The sequence below is a fragment of the Salminus brasiliensis genome, chromosome 16, assembly GCF_030463535.1.
Source record: "Salminus brasiliensis chromosome 16, fSalBra1.hap2, whole genome shotgun sequence".
Lineage (NCBI taxonomy): Eukaryota > Metazoa > Chordata > Actinopteri > Characiformes > Bryconidae > Salminus > Salminus brasiliensis.
Window position 1 is genome coordinate 1,906,356 of NC_132893.1, and position 19,888 is coordinate 1,926,243.

Here is a 19,888-nt window from a genome sequence, read left to right on the forward strand (position 1 = left end):
AAATAATCTGTATTGCTGGAACCAAAAGTGGTTCTTCCTTAGCATTGATCAAATAACTGTCTGAAGCACTGTTATTTTAAAGAGTGGATAGTAGGTCTGCAGAATATTAGAAAAACCTGACACTGCAAAGCTTTGTTGTCCTGCAATATATATTGGTAAGAAATATAAAAAATTTTCACCAGGTTTCTCCAAAATCAGTGATCTAATATGTCATGATATTAATGTAATGACATGATAATTAATAATGGACTCTGTGCATTCAAGACTGGAATAAAATATATGATATTGAATAGATATAATCTGCCACTGATAGACATGTTATGGTTTTCATATAGCAGCGATGATATTCTGCAGCAACAGGCGAGCATTGCTGGAATTGTAAGGGAGATCCAGCCAGGCTTTTTATATCCGTCCTAGTAAAGAACTGGGCTAGGGAATATGTGCTAGGCTGAGAGCATTAGCGAGTGCCCCAGATAAATTGGGTAAATAATGTTCTTTAATCAGGTGAATTCAGAGGGGAGGGAGCGTGTGCAGAGACTCTGCCTCTCCCGCGCAATCTAATTTGCCAGGCCGAGAATCAAGGGCTGGAGGTTAATTTCTTATCTGAGGCAGACGGCTTCTGGTCTTAAAGCTTCTGCTGCACTCAAAGGCTTCTTCCAGCACAAAATTGCTTATAAAGACTGGGGGTTTTAACGCCATGATGGCCCCCTTCACTGACTACACATCCTTTATCCTAATACTGCAGCCTTATCAAGAATGTGCTTTATATAAAGCTCCCATGGGCCAGGGGTCCATTCAAACAAGTCATCGGATCATGCTCGAGCCAATTAAAACAGACCTCCTGCATCCCTGCCTCTTCTGCTGAACATGACTTCACGGCAATTACACAAGGACAAAAACACATCAGACAAACACAAACGTGGTGCACAGCACCAACAATGCTCCATTTGAGAGTATGCAAGGGTGTGTAACAAATAGGAGTTGCAAAAGCTTTCTGTTGTAGGCCAGTCCAGAAATGTTGTCTGCCAAGGTACAGCTGTGCTTGCTGATCTATTTAAGGCGCTGCTTTTTAACCTGCCGTATGATTTTACAACTCCTGGCAAAGAACCAGCCCTAAAACAGAGAGCTAAAAACAGACATTAGAGACTTTTTTGATGTCCCAGATTTTTTTTTAAGTTCTACTATATAGTTGCCAGTGGTGATACTTTTGCTATATTTCTAGATTCATGTGGGTTCCTAGCTTCTTAATTAGTGCTATATGACAAAAATGTTCTTCCTCCTTAATGTTACACAACGAGCCCCTGATATAAAAATATCCCCTATGAGTATAGAATAGAAAGAGACAAGTGTGGGTGACAGAGAGACAGGAGTGAGGACCAGCTCAATAGGGAAATGTGATGACAAGTTCAAATGCAAAAGCAAATCCCTTATTCATCAGAACGGAAGCAGGTCTCCAGAAAGTCTTAGCATTTGACACTAATGCGCTATGAGTGCTGAAAAGCACTGTTACAGAGAAAGACAGAGAGGAAGCGCTAAAGAACAAGGTCAAAAACCTGCACACACAGGATTCAAATCTATTACAAATTCCTGCCAGTGGGGTCTAACAAATGGAGGTAGATATCCACATGCCTTTGAGTATTAGATATGAATACTGTGCTCTAACCAAGTAGTTCCTAACCCTGGTCCTGGAGGACTCTACCTTCAAGTCTGGAAGGACTTGTAAATTGCCTGTTTGGGTAGATCAGGTGTGTTGGGAGCTGGGTAAACATTAATGTTTGCAGAGCAGGGGGCCTGCAGGATCAGGGTTGGAAACCACTGCTCTAATCTATTCTCATGTTATTCAAAATTGGGCAGGAACCGCTGTCTGTTTGCTACATCCCTCCTTAAATATGCAACCATATCAGAGAAAGACAGATTGACACTGTGGTGAAACACACCTGTAAACCTGCTGCATCTGGCATGCTAAGTCTGCGCACAAAGCCGCTGCCGCCTGTGAAGAAGCGTTCCGAGCCCCAGGTCCCACTTATGGGCCTACCAGTGTTGTAGAACATGAAGGTGTCGCTGCCAGACGTGGCGGTCAGGCAGGTTTTGTAGCAGTAGGTTTTGGTCAGTGAACCATTTCCACGGACCTCAATGTAGTGAGGCTCAACTTTCAGATCCCGGCGGAGCACCACATTGTTGTTTGGTTGAGACCCTCCTCCACCTCCTCCACCACCTCCCTCCTGCGAATTCTTCTGAGACACACAGCAGGGAGAGCAGGAACCAGGCTGGGTGCAGTAGGCATGGCATCGTACAATGGCCAGTACCACCACTGTAACCAGGAAGACAAAGGTGGTGGCACTGAGAGCTATGATCAGGTAGAGGGTTACGTTGGAAAACAGCAGGGTGCTGTGAGGCCGGATGATCCTCTTCGGGTCTGGGGCAACCTTAGGTGGCACCTCCATCACAGCTATGTTAATTGTGGCAGTAGAAGAGAGTGGTGGCTCACCATGGTCCTTCACTAGCACAGTGAGACTGAACGAGGTGGAGTTGTCTTCCAGGACCCGCCGCGTGGTGCGAACCTCCCCTGTGTGTTCATGCACCTTGAACAGATCCAGATCAGTGGACTGGTCCAGGACATAGATGAGCCAGGCATTCTGTCCAGCATCTGCATCATATGCAATCACCTTGCTGACCAGCGCACCAGCCTCAGCATTCTTCATCACTGTTTCTGTAGAACGTGTCCCATTGGCAGGAGGGCTCATGATCTCCGGTGGGTGGTCGTTTTGGTCCATCACGTAGATGTAGACTGTTGCTACACGACTAAGGGGAGGGATACCACCATCCTGAGCTTTGACCTGGAAATGAAACTCTCGCAGAGACTCATAGTCGAAGGAGCGGAGGGCGTAGGCCACACCAGTGTCCGGCTTGATTGACACATATGAAGTGACGGGAATGCCATGGTTGTTGTCATTCAGGACAGTGTAAGTGATGCGGGCATTCTCGTTCACATCTGCATCCTGGGCCTTGACGGTGCAGAGAGATGCTCCTGGTGCATTGTTCTCCATGACATACACAGTGTAAGACGTCTGCTCGAATCGTGGCGGGTTGTCATTGACATCTGCCACATCCACCTGAATGGTCTTCTGGGAGGAGAGGGGAGGGGTGCCGCCATCAGTAGCGCTGAGGGTGACGTTATAGGCTGCTGTGGTCTCACGATCCAAAAAGGCAGAGGTCACTAACGTGTAGTAGTTCCTGAAGGACTTGATTTTGAAAGGGAGGCCAGGCGGTATCTCCAGGGTCACCTGTTTGTTGGGGCCAGAGTCCCGGTCCGTCACACTGATCAAGGCCACCACAGTGTCGGCACGGGCGTCTTCACGTACCGGACTCGACAAGGAGGAGAGCACAATCTCAGGAACATTATCGTTCACGTCCACCACCTCCACCACCACTTTGCAATGGGCTGCAACCGCAGCTGGCCCTTTGTCCATGGCTTGTATGTACATTTCATATGAGTTGGTGTCCTCGTAGTCCACGTTGCTCCTCACACGGATCTCTCCAGTGTTGGTGTCCATGCTGAACATCTGCCTGACCCTTTCTGGAGTGTAACTGCTGAACGAATAAAACACCTCACCGTTGGTGCCCTCATCCTGATCGGTCGCGTTCAGCTTGATCACGAGCGTGTCTTTGGGTGAATTTTCGAGCAGCTTCACTTTATACACCGAGCTGTCGAACACCGGGTTGTTGTCGTTGGAGTCCAATACGCGCACGGTGATCGTGGTACTGCCGGTCAGGGCCGGTGTACCTCCGTCCGTCGCGGTCAAAATTAGCTGATGCTGCGATGCTTGCTCGCGGTCCAGCGGCTTCTTAAGCACAAGCTCGACGTGCTTGCTGTTGGGCACCGGCTTATTGGAGTCGAGCGCGAAGTGCTCGTTCGGACTGATCCGGTAAACGCGGACTGAATTGGTGCCGGCATCGGGATCCTGAGCGTGCTCGATGGGAAAGCGCGCTCCCGTGATCTCAGACTCGCTGATTTCCAGCTGGTACTCGTCCCTAGGGAACTGGGGCGCGTTGTCGTTCGTGTCTGCCACCTCTACCTCGATGCTGTGCACCTCGGAAGGGTTCTCCAAACGCGCCTCGAGATTTAAAATGCAGCTACTCGCGTCGCACAACGCCTCCCTATCGATCCTCTCGCTTACGAACAGCTTTCCATTCTTAGCGTTCACGTCCACGTACCGTTTGCCTCCGTCAGACGTTACCTTGAGCTTTCGGGTGGGGAGCTTTCGGATGTCCAGCCCCAAATCCTGCACAATGTCACCTACAAGCGCGCCGCTGTCCAGCTCCTCCGGAACGGAATATCGTATTTGTCCGAGCGCGAGGCCACAGCATAGGAAAACCAGGAATAAAATAGGCACGTCTCTTCTCGAGCACTTACATTTTCCCGCGAGAGCCATCGCAAGATCATGGGGTCCGCAGGCGGATTAGAAGCAGCAGCAGCAGCTCTCCGTCGTTTTCATCTGAAGCAGTATATCTCGCCTCCCACCGCGGCATTAACGCGGGGCTAATTGTCTCCGCCGCTCGTGTGCGCGACGCTCTTGCTCGCAAATGCCGCGTTAAATGCGCACGGATATTCCTTGGATGCATCCATGTTTCCTTTGTCCGCGCTCGCTCGCTCTATTTCTTTCTGTTTTTTCCCCTTTTGCGCGCCGCTGACGGGTGTTTCCACTGGTACTGCTGCGTCTCACCGTGCGCGCGCGCGCTGGACCGACCACCCTCCCCTCCCTCCCTCCCGCTCTCTCTCTCTACCCCTCCCCTCTTTCTCCAGGCTCCCCTTCCACCCCACCATTTCCTTCTCTTTCTCTCCTCTTTCTTCTGATTTCTCTCTCTCTCTCTCTCTCTCTCTCTCTCTCTCTCTCTCCCTCTCTCTCTCTCCTTATAAGGATCTGCTCGGTGGCGTCAACCCACTCAAATAAAGCTCCCCGTTTCCCAACATCTCCAACAAAGAGCTACAATTCGGTGGCTTTTCTGATTGTTGACCCCTCACCAAACACATCGTCTCTTAACTGCAGTGCAAATGTGGAAAATGAAAGGCTACTTAATTACTGCCATTGCTGAAACTCATGCAGTCATTGTGTTTTTCCATTATTTCCATTCTTTAAAAAACGGGCTGTGCATTTCAGTCGCTATAATATAATATAGACGTTGTAACCGTGCTTACGGTATACGTATACTAAACAAGGCAATAAACCCATACATGCTATAACATGATATTCATTGGTCATAATAGAACCAATCCAGGCAATCTCCAGGATTCTCCAACCACAAAAAGTGAGGCCAGCAATTTATTTATTTATTTATTTATTCATATTTTGTTTGAGATACTAATTAAATTCTTTGCTCTAAATCGCTTCGCTTGGTGCTCTCGTGTCCAAGAAAAAAGGTTGCCACTCCGGATATAAAACAAAAACCTTCATACATTTAATTTACCGACTAAAACACAACTACAAGTTGTTTACAAAAGTTTAGGCACCCCTGGTGTAATTACATTTTACACATTTTACATTTTTTTTTTTTTATATGCCGGAAAAGGTGACATTGAAGATCTGTTCATTTAGAAAATTAACGACAGCTCGTTTAAACGGGGAGCGCAAACGTTTGCAAATGCCTGTAAAATGTGTGTGTGTCCTGTGTGCCAAACCTACACCCCTGACATCATCCTGACAGGCACAATCCTTTTTTAACATGGACACTGTGTTTTAACATGTTAATGCAACATAGGACTGACAGCTGGAATAAGTATGTCAAAAGTTGCCCCACTTTCTCCAATCATCCCCATTCCCATCGTTATCATCATCATCGTCCCCATCATCATCACTGTGTCAACGCTTTGACTCTAGTCTGACGGGGTGGCCTGAGGCATCTCTGAGCCTCCATCAACATGCACAACAGCTAGTTCATTTGTCACTCTGAAACTGATGACACCAACTCAAGTAAATTAACTGCACTAAGCTCTATACCAACATTACAAATTTTAGGAAGGGTATGAATACAATCCACCATTGGATTAAACCCACTGACAGCTGAAGTGAATAACATTCATAACCAGATTCCAGTGGCTCCAGTTAAACAGTGGATATATTAGGGATCAAGTGAACAGTCAGTTCTTGAAGGTGATGGAGGTGCCGAAGCAGGAAAAATGTGTAAATGTTAGAATCTGAGACACTTTGACAAGAACCAAGCTATTATGTTTAAGATGACTGCTACATATGTGGTGCCAGATACCACAGGGACACCTACAAGAATCTTGAGGACTTCATGCCTCGACTGGTCATAGCTGTTTCGCTAAAATGAATGGGAGCTACATAATATTAGCCAGGTTGATTTGATGTCAAATAGTATGGGTTGATTTGATTTGCATGAATCTGCACCATGCTGTCCCCTGTGGATGCTCAAATATTCACAAATACTGTTGCCATCCTTTTTACTTCATACAGTGTCTGTTTTTATCTACCAGAAATGATTTCTTACTTAAGTATGTTAATTATTTCTCAAATTTAATTATTTAAATATTCCAAATCTTAATTATTTAACACAGACGTTCTCTGTGTAAATATGCAGATTATATCTGATGATATCTTGCCCTGATCAAAGTAGAGGCATGTATCTCGTTCTGTCTTTCGTCCTTTTGGTTTGTGTTAAGTGTTTTTGACAAAGCATCAAATCTAAATGTTAAAGCATTGTGTGTTGTTTTTCTATTGATTTGTGTTATTATCACAAAAACGCAATGAAAGGAAGGAAGGGAAAAAGGAAGGGCATAGAATGGCTAATCTGTTCTGTGCAAAACAATCTCAGATAATCTTATAAAACTCAAATGAGCATCATTCATTAACTCATAAAATGATCTCTAAAGCTTTTCTGTAGAGCAGAGGTTGATGAGAATCATGGTTCAAAAAGCTCCAATATCATCTCAGATGCTTCAAATGGGTCTTTGAGCGACAGCCATAGAAGAACCAATTTTAGTTCCTTTAAATTTAGGTGATGGTTATTTATACATTTAAAATAATCTTTACATGCTGTCTGCCATTAGCAGCCAGAGCCAGAGAGAGCACAATTGCTACCTTGCTCTCTCTCGCTCCACATTACTTCATTGTGGGTGTCTGCTTGCAGACATTTTAGAGCCGTCTACCTGAAGCTTTCCTCCTAGTCCATTGGTTGTCTGGTGATGTTGCATCGGCGGCAGTTCGAAGAGAGACAGTGGCTGGTTGTGCATGTGTCAGAAGAGTCTTCTGTCAGTCCTAACCCTCCCAGTGTCAGTAACATTACATAGGGAGAGAGTACTAATGAGAGGATTGGGTAATAGACTATCTAAAATTGGGGAGGAAGATTAGGTAGAAATTAAAATAATGGTTTCCTCACTCATGATTCTTTGTGGGACCAAAAGTCTTTTTAATGACATAATCCTAAGAACCACTTGAAGCACCTTTAATCAATTCAAAACTGTATAAAAAAACAGCAGCAGTGATTTACAGGTTAATACAGTGACTATAGGCTTAAATTTTTCTTCTGGGAAGGCTTTACACTAGATATTGGAACATTTGCTGTGAGGACTTGATTGCATTCTGGTGTTAGACAATTAGTTCTGCCGTTCTAACTCATCTCAAATGTATTGGATGGAGTGCAATCCTGCCAGAGAGTGCAGCTCCACGGCTCCACAGCTCCACAGCTCAGTGCTGGGGTGCTTAGGCCCCTCTAGCTCACACTTGGCATTGGGCATGTTGACCTTAGGCTCATATGTGGCTGCTCCAGAGCATCCTATTCTACTGGCGATGCTTCTTTATGCTGATTATTGGAAGCAATTGACATATCAGGAATCGGTATATGGCAGGCATGTCTGGATATTTTTTTTTGACATATTGAGCCAAATCCATCAAACAGTATTTAGCTCCCATTGGTTTCCAAAGTTACAATAGCAATTCCCAGCCAATTGTATTTTAACATGTGTCATCAGTAACAGCCAATCAAAGTAGACATTCAAATAAGTGTCTTCATATTAATGTTTAACCAAAGCTCAGCTCTGGTTAAGGGGGCCACCAATCTCATGGACCACCAATCTCAGAATCAGAGCCATGGACTCTAATTAAAGAAGCAGAAGTAAATAAGAAACAACATCAATGTGGTATCAGTTGTTAAAACAGCTTTCTCTGTCTCTGTGTCTCGATCTCTCCCTCCCACTCCCACTTTTCACTGTGACCCTCTTTGGCCTTCTACCCTACATCACATGAAAAATTTAAGGGCGAAAAGGAGTCAGACACTACTTTTAACCTAGAAACCCAAAATATAATGCATATTTTATATCATCAATCAAATATTCTGCCATTCAGTCTTTCAAAACTTCCTCTTCACAATAATCTTCACCTGCATTTTTCTATTTTTTTTTTTATTTATTTTCGTCGGCCTGCTGGTATGCGATGAAAGAGCACCAGTGGCATTTCCAGGTGTGTCTCTTTTCGCTGCAGGGACCTGTGTGTGTTTATCTGCATCCGATAGCGAAAAAGGGAAATAGGCGTAATCCTATCAATTACACACAGTAGCAGGCTCTGTACACCTGCCCCCTGCAACCCAAATCTTTAACTACCTCTGATGTAGCTGTGCTCTCTTAATGATCTCGTCAGGCGGCATTCGCTCCCATCTGCTCCAAACACTCAGGGAAAGAGGATTGAGACATCATGGGCTCTTCTCAGAAGTAAAAACCTGGTTTCACATGAAGTGACCCACTAACAGCCAACCCAGAGGATTTCTCAGAGGGAGAGGTTGGCCACTACCCATCCCCACAGTCAACATCACCTGAGCGGAGTTGTATGATGGGAAGCTGGTAGTGGATAAAGATGGGAAATAACATCAGCTTCCCTGTATTAGTCTACACTCTTACTGCTGTCGGGGGAAGGCTTCCTATTAGATTTTGGAGGAGCACTGCTGTGCGGATTTGATTGCAATAAGGGACAAGAGCGTTAGCCAGATCACCTTATCCCCAACTTCTCTATTAGATTAGAGTCTATAAGATAGAAATGCTATACAGTGTTGCTTTAAATGTTCATAAAAGTTTTTACTAGAACTAGAACCACTGAATGCAAAGTCCACATTAGATTAATAGCAATGATTAATGATTTTTGGAAGGTTCCCATTCATCAAGTAAAAGCATGGATGCCCTGTTGACCGTCTGCTACTCTCTGGCCGGGGTCAGTGTTCAGACTGAAGAGGCTTTGGGTTTTGGATCATTAAGTGAATTTGCGCCTTGCCCCTGTCCCCGGCCAGCCTTATATAAGTGTGCTGGATTTGAGTGGAGGTGCACCCATCTGAGAGAGACTGCACACACAGCCTGCACCGGCACTGCCCTCAGCAAGGACACACACACACACACACACACACACACACACACACACACCACACTAGAAAACATCTCTGTCTCCCTCACTCTCTCTCTCTCTTCCATCTTTCCTTTCAGTGAATTGCTCTTTCCTTTTCTTTCTCTCTCTCTCTCTCTCTTTCACACACACACACACAGTTATTCTCTCTTCCTCTACATATCTCATTCATATAACGCCACTCAAATCGTCTATTTCTATCCCAATCTGACAGATGTCTAGCCTTGCTACTGCTGTTGTTGTCTCCCCCTGGACCCACACCTGCTGTCCCACCACCCCCCCGAGCGCAGATGCAGAAGCCCACCTGATCTCCCCTTCGAGCCCTCCACCGCAGAGTGACCTCAAAGTGGTCATGATCAGAAAGGATGAGCAATGACCCGGCTGCTGCCAAACATGCACTCACACCAGTCCCTCCTCTCGCGGCCGTGAGTCACCCATCTGCAAAGGTCAACCTCCTCGTGCCTATCTCCATAACAACAATGTGACTAACCACCGTGCACCGGAGCGTTTCCTCGAGACGTATAGTTTTGAGGATTCTCCACTACAGGCTGGTCTGCAGTCAAATTCATAGGAAATAAAGGCTCCCCAATGGAGCCAGGGTTTGCTGGCCTGTCCTAAAGAGTCCATCCAGTGAAAAGTGTTAGGAAAACCTTTTCTAATGCCTTCACTACAGCACCAAGGTAAAATAAACCAACCCATAAAAAAATTGATATATGGCCATATATAGTATATATACATATTCCTTACTTCTTGTTCCTTACAAAAAGACATCATTTTAGTATTCACTGAATAATAATATTACAATTCTAATTTATAATAATAGTAGAGGAGATACAAACATAGAACGCGTATAAACAGTTGATATGCAGTTGATATATTTCAGTATAAACCATTATCTTGACATAATATATTTCGTACAGATATGTTACGATAGCTTATGTGGATATTCCTAATTCCTGAATTGGAGTTTTTTTAAAGCCCCTGATCTGCTCTGTTCCTTTCTCTAGATGTTTAAACCCCCCCCCCCCCCCCCCCCCCCTTGGCACATTAAGTCTACATTAAGTCTTAATTTACACTGATAGGTCATTCAAATGTGTGCACCATCCACTTCATAATAACAATAAACTAAAAAACAAACAAACAAAAAAAAAACTAAAAATGAATAAGCTCATTTTGTATTCCATTCATGTAGAACTGGTGTTTGTATGTAAATTCAATCTCTTATTTTTTTATTGTACTGTTTTCTGGGGTCAGTAAAACATCATTGGCCAGATATCAATGTAATCGTCAAATAGCATCGTTTCAATTAGCACTGCTGATCTATGGATGTAACGCATGGTTTAGAATAACGCATAAAGAATAAACTGTTATTCTGAGAGACGAGCTTTTATTAGAGAGTGAGGCTTTAGAAAAGGAAGCTTGTCCTTAAAAAGCCGAAAGGGGTAAGGCAAGGAAAGAGGGGCAGTCAAATTGCCCCATAATCCGTGGTGACACGAGGGAACAGAAGCAGAGGCAGAGGAAACGCAGACAGCAGACAGACCTCTGCTGGCCACAGCATGAAATGAACAGCTCATGAAATGAATTCAACACGCTGTAAAAAAAAAAAAAAGGAGGAATAAGAAATGACGAAAAAGCAGGCTGCACCACCACTGCAGCAGACAGAGTGCGCTAGTCGACCACTTTCCGTGTTCAGCCTGCCTTCCGCTCAGCTTGACTCAGTCCGCCACCTGCAGCCCTCTGCAGAGAAGACCCAGCCCAGAACGCACACAGCCACACTGCAGAGTTACCTAATGCTGCACTCCTACTGTCTGCGCTCCGTCCACAGACGTATATTAATAATCTGCAGTATACAGACGTATACAAGAACAATGACCACCATCAAAAGTAGCATTAAGCACAATGCTATGCGTACTGCGAAATGCTATTGGAGTAATACGTGCAAATGGTCCAGCAAAGAATGGCTGGATCTCATTAACATAACAGCATAGCACAGCACACACAGTCTCTCTCTCTCTCTCTCTCTCTCTCTCTCTCTCTCTCTCTCTCTCACACACACACACACACACACTGTATATATGTATAGGAACTGAAGTAGGGCCACTGATCCGTTTAGATGCTGTTTTGCCATTTCAAAGTTCAACCTTAAGGCAGAGGCATCCTGGAGTGACCTTAACAAAGTGGCTTAGGTCATTCAATCTCTTCATATCTAGCGACTAACACACACACACACACACACACACACACAAACCTCACTACATGCCCGCAGCATCATTAACCACACACTCCCTCAAAATGGTGAAACACTTCCTCAGCCTGTGTGTAGTATGACTCACTGTGTCGATGCAGCGGCTCAGTCGGTTCAGAACACTTACAAGCCCTGAATAAAAATGCTCGCATACTGACACACTCACACTCAGCCCTATCCTGAGGTGACCCTGTTCTGTGATTCTGTGAGGTGACGAGAAACACACTGAAAGCCGTTAAGATTATGCAATAAATAATATGTTTGAGAGTGTAACACTCCAAAAGGGAAATTAATAATAATAATAATTAAATAAATAAATAAACATTTTTAACATTTAAACCTTTTTGAAAGTGGTTTGGGGTTCTAGGGAAACTTACCAGGTCAGAACTGTTTACAGTGGTGGTGAATGGAATCATATGTTTTTAGAGATCTCTCTAAAGTTATTACACTGCCTGGTGCCCAAAACACTTTACCACAGTTTTGAGAAACCTCAGGCCTCAGCATATTCTTTGAATGCATTCAAGGAGGGGGATGTATGCTGTGTGTCGTAGGACAAATTAGTCCACAAAGAATTTTTACAATAATTTTTTAATTCTAACATTAAGCCATAATCAACACTACCACTGTTAAACCTGGCTTAAAATACTCTTTGAGCAAAGGCATAGATCTCTAGTTCCATTAAGAACCAGATTTCAGAACAGATGTGTGAGTGTGAAGAACCTAAAGAGCCTCCACATAATGTAAAGGTTCTGTGCTGAATTAGGGATCCTGCTAGCACCTTTACATTACATCTTAAGCAGGATCCAAACTGGCTCTTTAATGACATACACTTTTGTCATTTTGTAGGTTCACTGGTGTTTTTGAAAACCGATCCACTGATCAGCCATAACATTAATATCACCTGCCTACAATTGAGAAAGTCCCTTGTGCTGCCACAACATCATCAGCAGATTCTTAGGTCCTAAGGTAAGTTGTGAGGTGCGGTCTTCATGGATCACAACGATGAGTCTTAAGTACCCATGAACTTGTCACCAATTCACTGGTTGCCCTTCCCCTCACTTCATCTGTCGGTGCTAATGTTATGGCTGATCAATGTGTTTATGTTGTAGCCACAATATATCCTGTTTCCAATCACCACCACTGTACAGAATATGAATTTCTCCTTCATTTTGACTTTCTTTGTGTCTCAATGGTTCAATTGCACAGCATTTAAACATAGAAGAATTCCCCTTTAAGAGTGTACTGGCTCAGAAGCCTCTGTGTCCAGTGAATAATAGATGAATGTGTGTGTGTGTATGTGTGTGTGTGTGTGTGTGTGAGGTACTGCAGGGCATGTGACATTTATCCTCACATATTGAGGAGAAAAGGACATGCTGAGTTCATTAAATATTGGATCACAATCAATTTTATTTACCAGAAGATGAAACAGAGAAGCTGATTCCTAACCAGTGTTAATTGACCAGTTGAACTCAAAGCTTTCAAATTTAAATAAACATGCAGAGAAAGTAATGATGTATGACATTTACTGAATGGCATTTCCATTGGAGATAAAGAAATAAATGAATGTAACTGATTGTAAATGTAAGTTAAATAAAAAATGCTGCTTCTTATATTTTATATATTTCTGCTTCCATGAATGTTTAAGTGACACTGGATGTTATTTATTCAGCACACCTCTAAGAGCTGTGATTGTTGGCATAACATGACAAAATGTACTGAAACAATGAGTTAGAAATGCCAAACATCTACCACCTTTATTGTCCATTAGTATTCTACACTGCCCAATAAAGTCTGGATTTTCCTATAACACAGTTTTCTTCCTTCTTAAACAAATTATAAGTAAAAGCATTATGTGGTTTATTGTTCAAAAAAAATATTTCAGTACTAGGACTCCATACTGCCCCCAAGATGAGCGTGTAATGTGATAATAAAGTCATATTTCCCTATTAAGCTGTTTACTTCTTGTTTAAACCATTTTAAGAAAAAGGCTTAACGTGGCTAAATGTACTTAACAACCTATGAGCTTCTCACCTAGAAGTCCCCATAAGTACCCCCACACTACTTGCACTACATTAAAATAGAAGAGGTTTGAAAAGAAAGCAAAAGCAAACTTGAAAAAGAACCTGCCAAATGCATACATTTCTCTGTGTATGCCAAGCACCCTCTGGCACACTGGGGATTTATACTGCAGCTGCTCTGCAGAGCTCCATAGTAATATTTGTAATTCATCAGCCAATGAAAAATAGCTCTGTTGGTAGATGTACCTTCTGGGGACTGTAAAAATAAAACTGACTGACATTCCTGACAGTGTGGTTCAAAACTGTCCCATCTCCTGCTAGGTGGTGGTGTATCAACTAAGGTATCGAGCATTCATTAATAATAATGTGTGAAATACTTTTATCAGGAACTGTGGTTAAAAAAAAAAACACACACACTGAAATTTGCATAACAGTAGACTTAAAAGCTGACTTTTGGATTTCAGAAAGTAAAAATAGCTCAAGCTCCCACTTTGTGTCAATAGCTCAGGAGCACAGTCTGGCACAGTTTAAAAACACCAGGAGAACATGTAGAAGAAGATAAAGGCAAGTGCTGTTGAGAAGCAGTGCTTTAGAGAGAGAGAGAGAGAGAGAGAGAGAGAGAGAGAGAGAGAGAGAGAGATAGATAGATAGATAGATAGATAGATAGGCAAATAGATAGATAGATAGATAGATAGACAGATAGATAGATAGATAAATAGATAGATAGATAGATAGATAGATAGATAGATAGAGACAGACAGACAGACAGACAGATAGATAGATAGATAGATAGATAGATAGATGAACTGGGATCATGAGAAACAAGGGCAAGAATAAGTGAAAGAAAAATTGAGAGCTATAGGGAGAGTGGAATAGCAACAGTGACTAATCACTAGTTGTGTGAGTGGGAGAGAGAGAGAGAGAGAGAGAGAGAGAGAGAGAGAGAGAGAGAGAAAGAGAGAGCTCCATAAAGTTTGCAGTATCTCTGGCTCATTAAAGCTGTTAGGGGATGAGGCTGCAGGCTAATCAGTATGTATTGGGTCCTGCAGCAGAACCCCACAGGCCTCTAATCCAGATATCTCCCTCTACCAGCCGAGCCACACAGAACCAAACCTCGCCTTGCTTTCACGGGCCTTTACACAGCGCCTGATCCCCGTCCTCTGCCAAGGACTCAAACAGAATTGACCTACAATATGAGCTGGGCAGCTGGTACATCCTGAGAGAGTGTGACTAAAGGACAGACTCTCACTCCACCAGTCCTCCAGTTTCTCTACTCCATCTGTAAACAGTCCCACTTCTGACTTACTGTATAATGTCAAACAACCACAGCCAAGCCGAAAGGCTATATATATTTATTTTTGTAGAGAATTAGGTGCTGCAGTAGAGTGGAATGATAAAACTAAATCTGTTGAGAAGTTAAATTTAGTATTAGACACAGAAATGTTTGTATACTTTTAATACTTGCAGCCGAATATGAAGTCTGAAGCCATCTCCATATTAATGAAACTGAAATTAATTTGATGTAATTTGTGTCATTATTTTGGATATTTTGCATAATAAGCATCCATACAAAGATAAACATTCATTTAAATAATTTAAAATGCTTTAGTTGTTATTTATAAAAAATATATATTTGTTTAATAAAAATACAATGTCATACAATAATAATAATACTAATACTAATACTAATACTACTACTAATAATAATGTCTATATAAAAAAATGGAAAATATATGAATTATATTACTATTGTTATTTTATTATTATTATTATTATTATTATTATTATTATTGTTGTTGTTGTTGTTGTTATTGGTAGTAAAAAATTTGATTGTAGTATATGCAGTATATAACAGATATATTGCAATGGGTCCTATAGGGGTAAAATCTACACTGGACAGCATGTCGCTGTCCAACACACTGGTGCTGAAATCTCTACTATGTTAATTATAACCTTGCCGAAAAAATGCTTTCGTGCAAAAAATCATTGACTCTGCTCACCTTCTCAGAGCTGGGGAGAGTTTGTGTCCGTGAGAAAGTGTTTCCTCCATTAATGCTGATTAGCTCTGCGTCTACAGGCGGAAATGGCGATGGGAAAACCACTACGTCACTCTTCAGTGTGTCTGAGCTAAAACACACGTCGTACTGCTGAGTGGACTTAGAGTAAGACCAGCTCCCATCAGGGTGTGTAGTGACCACTGGAGCACTGCATCTGCTGAAGGCTCCATCTGAGCTGTAGCATTTAGCTGCTATTAAAGCGATGAGGCTCAGCAGAAAGATCACTGACACTGAGACAATAGCGATGAGCAGATACAGATTCAGATCAGAGAAACCCTCCTCCTTCATCGGCACTTGTCTCAGAGAAGGCTGCATGCTGTCCAAACTTTCCACCACCACAACATCCACACTCACTGTTGCTGAGAGGGAAGGTTCTCCATGGTCACACACTGTTAGAACAAGGGGGTGAGTTTTTAAGTCATTGTCACTCATTCGTCGTTTAGTCCTGATTTCTCCAGAGCTGCTTCCGATGCGGAACAGATTAGTCCCCTTAGGTTCAGTGATGTGATAAGACAGCAGTGCATTATAACCAGAATCAGCATCCACAGCTCTGATTTTAGCCACAAAGTAACCTGCTTCAGCAGAGTAGGGGATGTTCTCAGTGTTTACTGATCCAGCTTCAGAGTAAGGAGGTAAAATAACAGGACTGTTGTCATTCTCATCCAGGATAAAGACATTCACGGTCACGTTGCTGCTGAGTGGAGGGGTTCCAGAGTCTGTGGCCTGAACTTGAAACGCGAACGTTTTAATTTCTTCATAGTTGAACGACTGTAAGTTGTACAGTTGACCTGTCAAAGAGTTTATATTTATAGAAGCTAGTCCACGTGCGCTTTTCTCTACAATAGAATATGATATTTCAGCGTTTTCATTTGAATCTCGATCATTCGCCGTCAATGAATAGAGAAGCGACCCCGGAGCTAGGTTTTCTTTCACGTACACGTTAATGTTTCTTTCGTTAAAGCTCGGAGCATTGTCGTTCACATCTGAAACATAAACGTGAATCACGCAGGTGCTGGAAAGGGGCGGGTTTCCCTCATCTGTTGCTATAATGGTTATGTTATACTGGGAGACGCCTTCTCTATCGAGCTGACCGTCAAGAACAACTGAGTAGTAATTTTTATATGTGGACTCAAGTTTGAAAGGCAGCTCGCCCAGCAAGTTACAGGCTACCTTACCATTGATTTCCCCATCCTTATCAGAAACTGTAAGGAGAGCCACAGCAGTGCCAGTTTTGGCATCTTCTCTGAGAGTACTCAGTAATTGCGTGGCGCTAATTTCAGGTGCGTTGTCATTAAGGTCTACGACTTCAACCAGAAGTTTACAGTTAGCTGTCATTGGGGATGAGCCTTTGTCATGGGCTTCAACTCTAATTTCATGGAAAGCTTTATCTTCAAAATCTATAGTGCCTTTGACTATTATTTCGCCAGTGTCAGAATCAATTGAAAACATGTCTAGACTCTTTTCCTGACCATGGGTGCTGAGAAGATACTTAATGTCCCCATTTGAGCCGTCATCTACGTCAGTAGCGTTTAATTGTATGATCTTAGTTCCTCGTGGAGTGTTCTCCATCACGCGTACTTTGTAAAGATTGCTGCTAAACACGGGGGCGTTATCGTTTATATCTAAAACGTTCACAACAATCTTCAAGGATCCAGACTTGGATGGTTTCCCTCCATCAAAAGCAGTCAAAACGAGCTGGATCACAGGTTCTTTCTCTCTGTCTAAAGCTTTACGTAGGACAAGTTCAACAGACATGTCATGTTCTCCACCATTGTTCACATCCAGTGAAAAATGTTCGCTTGGACTCAGTTTGTAGCTCTTTACCGATAGAGAACCAACATCAGCATCAAATGCGCTGAGCAATGCAAATCTAGCCCCTGGCTGCACTGATTCAGATATGTTCAAGAGCTGTTCTTTCACTGGGAAAACGGGAGAATTGTCATTAACGTCTACAACATTGACAATGACTCTGTGCAGGCTCAGGGGATGATTCACGAGCGCTTCGAAATTTAACGAGCAAGAAGGAGCGCTAGGGCAAAGCTCTTCACGATTTAGCCTTTCCTTAACATATAAGACGCCAGTCTTGAGATTCACATCGAAATACCTGCTGTTCGACCCAGAAACGAACTGAAACGCCCGAGCATCCAGATCCTGCACGTTCAGATGCATATCCTTAACCAAATTCCCAACGACGGAGCCAACATTTACTTCCTCAGACACAGAGTAAACGATCTGACCATCCAGTCGAGTAAGCAAATGAAGCAAAAAACACAAAACCAGGCAACGGCAACAGATGAAATATTTTCCGAAAGGCATCGTTAGACTCCCAGTAGGATAGATTTAGAACAGAACAGAGAATTAATCACTGATCGATCGACATTCACGGAAATCTCTTCCCTGCTATTTGATAGCCTAAAGAGTGGTTCTCAGCTCTACTGGAAGCCTGTAACGTCATATGACCCAGCAATAGGCGGCGTTTTGAAATGTTTTCGTGGTCTGTGGTGACACCAGGTGGGCAAACACTTACTAAATAAGTTAAAGGGAACCAAAAACACCAGGAAAATGACTGCAAAATACAAACTGTCTGGAATTTGTGACACTTTTTGATAACACATAGCTGTAAACTGAGTGGATGTGTGAACTGGTGGACCTTGTTTAGCTGGTACATGTATGATTTAATGAATAATTATGTGTTTTTCTTATTAATATGTGATCTAACTATTGAATTCATTCCTGCTAAGTGACTCATTAATTTGTAATGAGCGGTCCCTAAAGTGAATGTCTCATTTGCTGTCAGTAAAGTGCATAAAGTGATTCTCAAATCTTTGACTGTGGCCTTAAGGTAAGAGTAGTATTTGTATGATGATGTAATGAGGAATGTGATGTTTTAAACTAAAAAAGATGCTGTTTCGGCAAGAGGCTGACTCTATAGCCATCACAAAGTTAGGACAATATACTATTCTTTCTATAGTATACTATGAAATAAAGCATATGCTACTATACATAAAAAAATAGAAAAGCATTCATTTAAATTATGATTTTGCACAATCCTACAATATAGTATACCAATACTATACTGTATGACACTATAATATACAGGACTATACTACACAATACTATACAATACTATACTTGACTACACTATAATGCACTGTACAATAAAATTATATCCTGTATTATACTTTACTATTTTATTCTGTATGGTACAATACTACACTACTATACAACACAACAAAATACTACAGTATACAGGACTCTACTGTACTACACTATGCCATATTATATCACACCAAACAAAACAATATAAAACACTACTATTCTATATTATACTATACTAGATTATACTATATTAAAGCAAAGCGGTTTGCAAAGCTCACTGTTACAGAATCCTACAAATGTAACCCATTGTCCTGGCTTGGAGATCCTGTTTCTGCAAAATAGTGACACAGCCATGACTTAGTAGCTTAGTTAGGACACGCTATTTATACAAGAGGCTACTGTACTATACTGTCTGTACTATTGATGTGTACACTGCAGTAGTATAACAATAATACTAGAAAAAGCATTAATAGCAAAAAATGTCTATTTAATTGCATTCTATATCGTAGAATAGCTACATGGTTATGCTATCATGTCTAATAAATAGATGATAATGGTCACCCACTGCACACTATCATTGTGGACCAAAGGAGCAAGTTCAGTAGCAGGTTGCTGTCACAGAGCTACTCTGCAGACAGACTCAGGAGATCCTTTGTTCCGAGAGCCATTAGGCTCTTCAACTCTTCCCAGTGGTGCCGGAAGAAGGAAAAGGAAGGATGAGAACTGAGTCTCTTATATTTAATCATAGTTGTTTTGTTTTTTTTATCCACTGTTTCCACTTAACTGTACATCCAGTACATCTGCAATCCTGAACACTAATGACACTTTACTTTACTTAAATACCAATATATGCACATATTTACTTAGTATTGTCATCTATCTGCTGATGCCTATTCCTACTGCACATTATTCATTCTGTATTCTTTATAACTGCACTGCCTTTCATCTCTGGTTGGTTCAAATGCTTACTTATTTTTTGTATTGCTATTATTGTAATTAGTGTATTGTATTACAGTGCTGTATTGTGTAATTGGTACTGGCTGCTAAATTTCCCTCGGGATCAATAAA

General features: G+C 42.3%; 1 protein-coding gene across 6 annotated transcripts in view; it reads right to left on the bottom strand.

The window, feature by feature from the left end:
- LOC140537174 (protocadherin alpha-C2-like) overlaps nucleotides 1–19,888 on the bottom strand; it is a 101,021-nt gene that overhangs the window by 20,288 nt on the left and 60,845 nt on the right. The window contains exon 1 of one of the 6 annotated variants that reach the window (XM_072659484.1): nucleotides 1,938–4,738. The exons of the other annotated variants lie outside the window; for them this stretch is intronic. Coding sequence (XP_072515585.1) covers nucleotides 1,938–4,433 — 2,496 coding nt within the window. The 5' untranslated portion in view covers nucleotides 4,434–4,738. Of the gene's footprint in view, nucleotides 1–1,937; nucleotides 4,739–19,888 lie in introns of those variants that run through there. 6 annotated transcript variants of the gene reach the window in all.